This window comes from Besnoitia besnoiti, chromosome II, assembly GCF_002563875.1.
Source record: "Besnoitia besnoiti strain Bb-Ger1 chromosome II, whole genome shotgun sequence".
Taxonomy (NCBI): Eukaryota; Apicomplexa; class Conoidasida; order Eucoccidiorida; family Sarcocystidae; genus Besnoitia; species Besnoitia besnoiti.
This window is the reverse complement of record NC_042357.1, coordinates 1,606,314-1,615,891: the sequence shown is the minus strand read 5'-3', so window position 1 is coordinate 1,615,891 and position 9,578 is coordinate 1,606,314. Positions and strand designations below refer to the sequence as shown.

Below are 9,578 nucleotides of genomic sequence, written 5' to 3'. Positions count from 1 at the left end.
AAAGTCAAAGATCAACGTGGAAGAACGAAACATGCGAGGCAAAGCCAAAAAGATCTTCGACCCCACAAGAAAAGAGGAAACGCGAGGCAAACCGAAGGTCCAGAAAAAGGCCGGGGTGTCTCTCGAGCCTGTTTCCGCTTCTCTGAGTCACGTGAAGAGCTCTTGGATGACGAAGAGAAAAGGCGAGAAAAAGAAATAAAGTGCGAACTGCGGAGGGAGAGCCAGTCGCGAGATTTTCTTTCGCTCCTTCTAAGCCAGCGCACGCGCATGCGGCGTACCAGGACCACTCTACTCTCAACCGCTGTATAAGTTCTCCGTTCCGCGTTTCATCTGCCTTTGTCCTTTCTTCTCCCTCTCTCTCACTGTTTCTGCGATCCTTTGGCGATTTTTAGACATGCGTGTGCGTCTCGTGTGTGCGGATTCGCTTTCCTCTCTTGAGCTCCTCACCGCCACCCGCGATCGCGCGCGTGTCTTCTCAGAAGGGTAGCTTCGCAAACGCCTTGCGCGGACTTCCGGGCGTCTAGCTCGCCTTCTAAGTCTCTTGGACGCGGATTCGGATCTTCTTCTATTTTTAATATTGGTATTACTATTTTCGCATCGCCTCTCGCGCCTCCGCGTCCTTCTCGATGCGTTGCTGACGGCCGCTGCGCATGTGCGGAGGCTGTTTTCACTACGAGCTCGCGAAAGCAGACCGGGACAGATAACTGCGCAGGGACGCCTGAGAGAGCGAAGGAGGAGGGAGACAGGTGAAATAAGGCCACGCGTTTTTCCAGGTTTCTTCCGGCGACAGCGCCGACGAGACGCGCCGTCAAGGCAGCTCACGCGCGAGGCGGTCCGCTGGGCTCCGCACGCAGAAGCGGACTCAAGATTGTTTCGTTCGACGAGGCAGGCATTAAGAAAATAAATGATGGTAGACTTTCAACTGGTTAGGTACCTGTATGGCTAGGAATTTGTTGGCATGTATCTGATAACTGGAGACATCTCACTCTCTTCAAGATGCACGGACGCGTGAAGAAAGCGCAGACTGCACTGGCGGGCGAGCAGCGCGCGGCGCAGCAGGAGAAGGTGAAGAAGGGCCTGGGTCTCCTTCGGCATCTTTTGGAGCAGAAAAAAAAAAAAAATCTTCTCACCTGAGAACTTCGCGTCCACTGCGAAGCTTCTCGAAGTCGCCCCCGAGATGGGCGCCCTCTGGGCCTACCGCCGAGAGGCCCTAACGCACTTCATTCAGGCCCTCGACTCGCCCTCCTCTGCTGCAGCTTCACCGTCCGCGCCTGCTTCTTCTTCCTCCTTTGCTTCTTCCTCCTCCGCTTCTTCCTCCTCTGCATCTTCCTCCTCCGCTTCTTCCTCCTGCGCTTCTTCCTCCTCCGCTTCTTCCTCCTCTGCATCTTCCTCCTCCGCTTCTTCCTCCTGCGCTTCTTCCTCCTCCGCTTCTTCCTCCTCTGCATCTTCCTCCTCCGCTTCTTCCTCCTGCGCTTCTTCCTCCTCCGCTTCTTCCTCCTCTGCATCTTCCTCCTCCGCTTCTTCCTCCTGCGCTTCTTCCTCCTCCGCTTCTTCCTCCTCTGCTTCTTCCTCCTCCGCTTCTTCACCTCCTGTTGCAGATTCTTCTCCCGCAGGCCGCTCGGGCCCGGGCGCCGCTTCGTCGGCTCCGTGCGGTGGGGTGGAGGTCTCGCGGACATCCGGCGCGGAGGCTGCGCGCGAGCTCCTGCGAGAGGAGCTGAGTGTGACGCAGGACGCCATTGGCAAGAAGTCCGCCAAGTGCTACTGTCTGTGGAGTCACCGCACATGGGTTCTTGGGCAGCTGCTTGTGTCGTTCCTCCGCACCGAGGCTTCTCTCTTTTCTGCAGGCTCGCCGTCCTCCTCGTCCGCTGCACTCGCCGAGGACGCGGCGCATGCAGAGCGACCCGAAGGCGGGCGAGTGCGCGGAGACGGGCGCGGAGAGGCGGAAGAGGAGGCAGACGAGGCCGCCCGCGAGGCGGAGCAGTCGAGAAGGGAGGACTTTGAGAAAGCTGTCGCGCTGCTGGAGGAAGAAGTCAAAAACTGCGATATGCTGCTGCTGCGCCGCGGAGAAGACGGGAGGAACTTCCACTGCTGGCAGCACCGCGCACAGATTGGCGCTTGGCGCATCGCAATCGAACGCCTGCGGCCGCCGCGAAAGTCAGACGAGGAGGCTTCTGATCCACTCGAGGCGGCTGAGGCGAAAGCCAACAATGCGCAGGCGGCGAGGGCGCCCCAGTCGGTCTGCGAAGGCGAGGAAGGTCGCCGCGCAGCGGCGGGCGCCAGGAGCGAAGAGGCCGAGGGAGGTGGAGACGAAGAAGAGAGAGGCGCGGAACGCGAGAGCGTGGAGAAGCACGTCATTGAGGCAACGATGGCGCTGACCAAGGAGCTCATCGAGAAAGACTTCAGCAATTACTCAGCCTGGAGCCAGAGAGTTGCAGGTCTGGCTCTCGGCCTCGCCGACTGGGAGGCGGAGCTCGACTGGCTGTGGCAGGTGAGAGAAAGTTAGAGACAACAAGAAGGAAATCGAAAAAAGTCGGACGCGCGCGCGAGGCGAGACACGGCCAGCGACTCGCGGGAGGGGAAAGCTGCATGAGAAACGATGCCTCAGAAGAGCCAAGAGGCCCGGCGCAGAGAGAGGTGCCTTTTGTCATCTCGTCTCCGCAGTCTCTTTCTTGCGCCTACTCGGTTTGTGCACGAAGTGCGAGAGGCGTCTACGCGTCGTGTCTGTGGAGGCGATGCGGCCTGGAGCGACGCCACTCTTTGTTCAGCCTTCGCTTGCCGCTTGTTGATTTCGGTTCTCTGGCAGGGCCTCTACACGGAGCCGAACGACCAAACCCTCTGGAAGGTCTACACGTTTCTGGTGCTTCGCGCAGCTTCCCGGCGTCCGTGTCCTTCTCTGCTCTCTGTCTGTTCGCTGCCCCGCTGGCGGCCTTCCGCCTTGCATGGCCGCAGCTCCTCGCCGCGTCCCGCCTCCGGCTCTTCGTCTCCGGCATCTCTCTCCTCGGCGCCGCCGGCGGAGACGGGGGGGATGCCCCTGTGCTTTTCATTCTCCGCCCCCTGCGCCGTGGACGCCTCGCACTCGTCGTGCTTTCTTCGCATCGAAACAGACGCCCAAGACTGCGGAAAGATCTCCCGAGGTCCGTGAAAAGCGGAGACCCGCATGCGTGTATATTTGGGTGTGTTTGCTTATATGTGGCATGTATGCATTGCTTCGCGCGAATTATTTGTATAAGGAAATATATATATATATATAGCAGCGGCCTCAGCAGGGTTCGAGACGCGCGACTCTGGCAGCTGATAACGGCCCCGTGGCGTGCCTGCGGCCTTTCAAGGAAGGGAGAGATAACTTGCTCGGCAAATCGGAATTCGATCTGATAGCTGAATTCACGTGACTTTGTCGGCACAGGCGTGAGTATACTTATGTTCATATATGTGTATACATGTATATGTTTATATGCATCTCCGTCGGCTGCTATGCCAAAGTCGTGGCGCAGGTCGAAGGCTTGCGAGAACTGAGGACAAGCTGCGCTGAACTCACACAGCGCCAGAGGTTCCTGTGTCTCTGTCGATCTGGGGTCTCCTGGAAAGGGGGTAGCGCCGAGAACGAAGCGAAAAGCGTCGGGTTTCTCAAGCTGAAGTAATGCAACGCACTGTGCAGGTTGCGGTGTGCGAGCCGCGCAGCGAGATCCCCGAGTCGAGCATAAAAATGCGAGCGAGGGTCGCGTGGCTTCTTTCCTATTGTTCGTTGTCGCAGGCCGGTCAATCGCAGGCACTTGGCTCCCTCTCAGCCCTTTGATATGGGCGAGCACCGCCGGCGTCAATCCAACGTACGCTCCTCTTTCACGACTTCTGTTGAAAAAAATACAACTTTGACTACAGTGAGCTGTGACTGTGTCTGCAGGTTGATTGAGATTGCAGCTGAGGCGTCTTTGTTCGCAGTCCGGTGTAGTGTTTTTGTCTTTTTTCCCTGTTGGGCTCGCTTCTGCATGACATTCTATTCCTAGGCTGAAATGCGTGCGGCCTCGCGTTTTTCTGTAGCGTTGTCTTCTTCTTTGCTACTTCGTTCCTCCGTCTCCTCGCTGCACTGCGCTTTCTCTTTTCTTCTCACGTCCTCAGCGACAGCGGCGCGTTGACAGCTGCTCCTGCAGCGGCGGCCTCGCTGCCCGCTGCGTGGCTCTCTGCTTCTCTTCGTCCGCATCTCATGTCGCTCCTTCCGCGCTCTTTTCAAATGCGCCAGGAGACGGACGCTCGTTTTTCTTTCTGTCGTCTTTCCGATCTCAGCATCCAGGAGAACGAGGAGGCGTCTGCGCCGGCAGTGAGCTCCGTCTGGATCTTTATCGCTGACGCCTCCGCCGTGTCGCTCTCAGCTCACGAAAGTACAGAAGAGCTCAGAGACGCACAAGCCGCGGCAGCGAGAGAAAGGCTTTCTCAGAGACAACCACATGGAGAAGAGGAAACTGGAGAAAGACAGCAAAGCGCCGAGGGCGGAAAGAACGGCGACAGCGTCGCCAGTGAGAGAGCGGCAAAGCGCATGCGGACGACGAGAGAGGAGATAGAGGTAGAGGGCTTCATCGCTCTCGAATTTGTGATTTGTTTCTCAAGATTTGCCTGCGCCTTCGACGCCGGGGAGCAACGCCCGCAGGACTGTCACCTCGTGCGTTTGCCCAAAGGCCTCGTCGCGCGTCTGCAGGCGTCTCAGCTGAGTTCAGATTCGGCGTCGTCCGCGAGCCTGCCCTTTTCTCCCTTGTCTCCCTCTGCTTCGGATTCCGCTGCTTCGCCTCCCTCCGCCCCCGCCGACGCGTGGACCGCGCGTCGCGTGCGGTTCCTTGTCGCCCCTCCCGTGGGTTTGGCTGCCTTCTCTTCTCCACGTTCGTCGTCTGTCTCTGCTTCATCGTTTCTTCTGTCGGCTGCCGCCGCCGCGCCCTGGAGAGTCCTCGCTCAACAGCGCGTGCAGCCTGGCTCGACTTGTGCGCTGGACGGCGCAGAGCCGCAGGCGCAAGCGGGGAGAGACGACTCCGAGGCGCGCGGAGCCGCGCGGCTGAGCGACGTAGAAGAATTGAGAAACGCTTTCGTGACGAAGGAGCTCGAGAAGATTGACGAGCTTCTCGAGCTGGAGCCGTCCTGCAAGCTCGCCATTGAAGCAAAGTGCGTGGGTCCACTTGCGTCTCCGCATGCGCCTATGAGCGCCGGGTCTTAAGGCCTCTCCCGTTTTCCTTCCATGCAGCCATGCTCCTTTTAGAGCATCTCTTTTGCCTGCGCGTGTCTGGGATTTTCATGTGTGTCTTTGGATTCGCCTCTCTCTGTGACGTGCGTCGTCGTCCTTTCTTCTATCCGGTCGCGGGACGCTGCTCAGGGAAGCAAATCCTGAACTCCTGTTTTTCATTTGTTTTCTGTGGCTCGCCTCGTAGGTCGGATTTTGCAGAGTTGCGGCAGTACTTTATCCTCTGCGAACTTTGCTGCGTTTCGCCTCGCGTCTGCTGCGCTTCAGGTGGCAGCTGCTTCAGGCGTTTCGGCCGCAGAGCTCCCTGGAGGAGCAGGTGAAGCTCTGCCGCGCCATGGCGGCCGCCGACCCTCACCACAAGCGCCTGCACGACAATCGTCTTCTGCAGCTGGCAATCCGGTGCGTGCCTCTCCTGTTTCCTTCAGTGCGAAGTTCAGAGCTGCACAAGCCGATGCGTCGCGCACGGGACGCGCAGATCAACACACATTCGGGCAGGAGACCTAGCCTGGCACACGTGTTCAGAGGCACGGTGCTTTTCTGCGAGTCACGGCTCGGGCGTGGTCGCGACTTACGCTGAGCGTGAAGGAGATTCCCCGATTCATTTGCGCGCCAGACGCCTTTTTGGGCGTGTCGATCTCCTTGGTATCAGACAGAAAATCCTCGCTCAGGAGGCGGAGTCGCACACGCAGGCAGACCTGGACGCTGACTTTCAGACAACAAGCGAGCAAGAGGGAGAGGGCGGCGCGGAGTTCGCTGCGACGGCGGCCGAGGGCGGAGACAGAGAGAGCGTAGAAAGCGAGACGCAGGACCGGGAAATTGCGAGGAGACTGCACACGCTCGACCTGAGCTCCATGGGCCTGCAGCGCCTGCCCTATCCTGTGCTCTCCGATATCTCGCACAAGCTGGAGAGACTGATTCTGCGTGGAAACTTCGTCTCGGATCTGTAAGTCCGATGCAACTCGAGAACGGCATGAAGCAGTGAAACGCATCCGACTGGGGATACATCCGCTGTGCGGACGCTGATGACTCTTCGCTGAGTCGGTAGCAGGCCCCCTGCGTTTATGTGGGTATAAGCACATTTGAGAAATTCACGCTGTGCAAACTCGAGAGATGGAGGTATGCCGTGGGGCTGTCTCTCTCAAAAGTCTCCTTCGATCCAGTTCTTGGCCGTGCATACATTTACATGTATATCTATATGTGTCCGCAGTCCTGTCGAGTATCTGTCAGTTTCACCTTCTCACGTCCTGTATCTGCATCCACGTCTGTATACATAAATATACGTTCGTATGTGGATGATTTTCATGATCGGTACCCCGTACAGGAGCGGCGCGGCTGATGGACCTCCCGCAGTCGTCTTTCGTGAGTCCTTCCATTTTCCTTTCGTTGCTTTCTTTCTGCTACTTTTGTGCGTTTCTCGTTGCGCCTTCTCGTCACCTGAGAGGCTCTGTGGCTAGGCTTCCCGTCGGATTTCATTTTTTTCCTCAGCTTCTGGGCGGACAGCCACGTCCCGGTTCTGCCGAACCTGAGAGAACTCGATCTCCGAGAAAACAAGAAAATTACTTTGCTCTCACCTGTCATCGTCGCGCTCGCTGACCTGCCTCTGCTTACTAGGTATGCCTCAGAGCTCACGAAAGAGCGGAAGAAAGTCAACGCAGAAAAAGGTATTCAGGATACCTCAGGGGGCCGTGAACTCCTCTCTCGCGTATCCCCTATGTCTGGCGATCTTTGCGTCGCTCCTCTCTCTCCTCTCCGTGTGAATAGTCTTGTCTTTGCTTCTCCTGCGATTCACCTGCGCTGCGTTTCCCTCCTCGTGCGTAGGCTGAGAGGCACAGACTCGTCATGCGCCTTAGGAGATGCAGCCATGTGCTGATGCGGAGTATAGGCGTTTGTGAATACACGTTTCATTTAGGCGTGTGTGCGCGGACGCTCGGCTCTCTCTCTCTGCCTCTATTCGATTCACCTCTACGTGTCTCTCGTTCTTGCTTTGGGCTTCTCCTGTCCTTGTGCCCCTCCGGGGTACCTACGTTTGTGCAGAAAAAGCTCTTTGAAGGATCCGCGGGAATTTGATGTTCACCTTCGGGTCTTGCTGTCATTTTCGCTTCCTTCCAGGGTCGATCTCGCTCACACCGGGCTCCGACCGAGGACTGCCGAAGAGCGTTCGCCGGCGTTTCAGCTGCTCACTCAGCTCCTCCGCCTCCGCGAAGAAAGCCTGAACGGCCTCAGAGGCAAGACGCTCCCGCGGCTCGTTCAGGAGAAGTCCGAGCAGACAGGCGCAGACAGTCGTCCGTGGGCTCTGCTGCGACGGAGAGAGGCAGAGTAAGGGGCCGTGGCTACTTCGAAAGGACGGACGTGGCGCCAATTTCTGTAGACAAGAGAGGCCGCTGGAAACAGTTTGTTTCTCTACGAACACCTGCCTCTTCTCGTTCTCTCCCCTCTGTTTCCTATCCCCTTCGCCTCAGCCCCTCGAATCTGCTACACTGTTTCGCTTCGAGAGCGCTGGATGGGGTGGTTGAATCCCCCTTTTCTTTCCTTCGCAGCGGCCTCGGTTTGCCGCCGGCGCCTCGAGTGCGTCCCTGCCGCGCTTGCAGCTTGCCTTCTCCTCCTTTGCGTGTTTCTGTTTTACGCGCGCTTCTCTCAGCCGCCTGGTCGTGGACGTCTCTGCGACACAGCTAGCAGCGGACCTGAGCGATGGACAGACAGTTTGGAGTCTCTTCCGAGTGACGAAGGCCGACAAGAAGGGGGAGGCCCACGAGGAGTGTCTCCTCGTGGGCCTCTGAGGACGCACGGGCGACAGAAACAACTGCTTGTGCGTGAACGGATGCAAAGGTCGCAGCCGAGCCAGAAGACGGTTTGCTTTCTTCTTCAAGAACCGCGATCGACTACCACAGAAGAGAGCGCTCGTGCGATGTCAGGTGCACTGAGGAGGCAAGCGCGCGGGCAGACGAAGAAAATGGAGAGGAGATCAGAGATAGATAGATAGAGCCCTTGCGCGTGTTCGGGCTTGAGGAGCCCCGAAGCGCGTGCGCCCTTTGCCCTTTTCAAGCGAGAGAAAAATATTTTTCTTGAGCGCGCCAGAGTCCACGGACGGGTATGGTGCCCTGTATACCTGGTCGTTGATCCGTGCGTACATATACATCAACTTATACACATGTATACTGGCAGGATCAGATACAACGTTTTACTAGACTGGTTCCTGTCAGGACGCGAACACCCCGCATCGAGAACTCGGCCTCCACCAGATGCCCCGAGCTGAGAGGCTGGCAAGCGCGTAGAAATACAAGAAATCTGATGCTCGGATAAGGCTGGGAAACGGCGTTTTCCTGTTCTGGTTCTCCGCAGTGAATTTTGTTGTTTGGCACCGCTGACAGAGACTTCGAAGGGAAGAATTTCACTCGTAGCGAGGGCACGCTCAACTTGACTTTTTCTGTCTCCGTCTGTGCACGCAAGACGGGCTCGGGCACCAATGAGAGGCAACCAGAGCAAGTTCTCATTGCGCAACTTCTTTCGGCCTCTCAGAGACTCTGGTATCTGTTCAGTAGCCTGCGAACATGTGAGAATGCTAAATGCATGTCGCCATACGAAACGGATGCAAGCTGTATGGCAGATCCCGCGCGCGAGACGGAGAATCGGTTGCTTTCTGCCTTTCTGGGCTCTTCAGTGCGTGCATACGCTTGTCCGCTCGTAGATTAATGCATATATATGTTATATATATATATATATACGTATTCCCGCGTATAGGGAGGAGTACGATGAGGCCCCAGAGCGCATGGATCTGGATCTGTGTCAAAGAATACAGAACAACGGATATAAATGTAAACGGTATTTTGCCTCGCCGACATAGGCAGGTACATATAGAAGGGCTACTCCGTACACTTATACACGTATAAATGTCCGCGGTCCCTCGTTGGACTGCGCGGAGTTCTTCATTTCGTGCGGGAGTCGGCCGTTTTAAGGGCTACTTCTCACATATACGCCGATTTACGGTTCTCGCGCCCTCTCTGGCCTTCCTTCTTTCGGGGCGTGGCTGGCGGTCTGTGCGTGCCTATCGCTCGCGACTGTCTTTTTCGGCAGTTCGTCTTCACTTCGCCAGCGCCACTAAACAAATTCAGTCAGTCAACAGGACCAGAAAAATACCGAATTCGTGAGAAAAGCGGCAACCTGCAGCACGCGCGCGGGGCTCGCAGCTACGTGGCGCTGGGATCATTCCGTGCCGCCCCCCTGACTGTCTTTCACTACACTACTACGAGCACGAGCTCTCGAAAAAAGCGCTGTAGATCTCCCGCCAGTTAGCGAGTTTGCAATAGACGTTTGCCGGTTCAGCGTGTAGAGAGACTGTCTTCTTCCACGTCCCTTGCGCCTG

General features: G+C 57.2%; 1 protein-coding gene across 1 annotated transcript; it reads left to right on the top strand.

Annotated features, from left to right (window-relative positions):
- Positions 1 to 1,177: 1,177 nt before the first annotated feature.
- On the top strand, positions 1,178 to 7,995 carry BESB_035830 (uncharacterized protein; the record flags this gene model as incomplete). Its single annotated transcript, XM_029362169.1, has 9 exons — positions 1,178 to 2,488; positions 2,804 to 3,134; positions 3,752 to 3,824; positions 4,036 to 5,142; positions 5,486 to 5,617; positions 5,868 to 6,161; positions 6,704 to 6,829; positions 7,328 to 7,534; positions 7,857 to 7,995. The coding sequence occupies 9 exons, from the start codon at positions 1,178 to 1,180 to the stop codon at positions 7,993 to 7,995; spliced, it is 3,720 nt and encodes a 1,239-aa protein (XP_029221134.1).
- Positions 7,996 to 9,578: the final 1,583 nt, after the last annotated feature.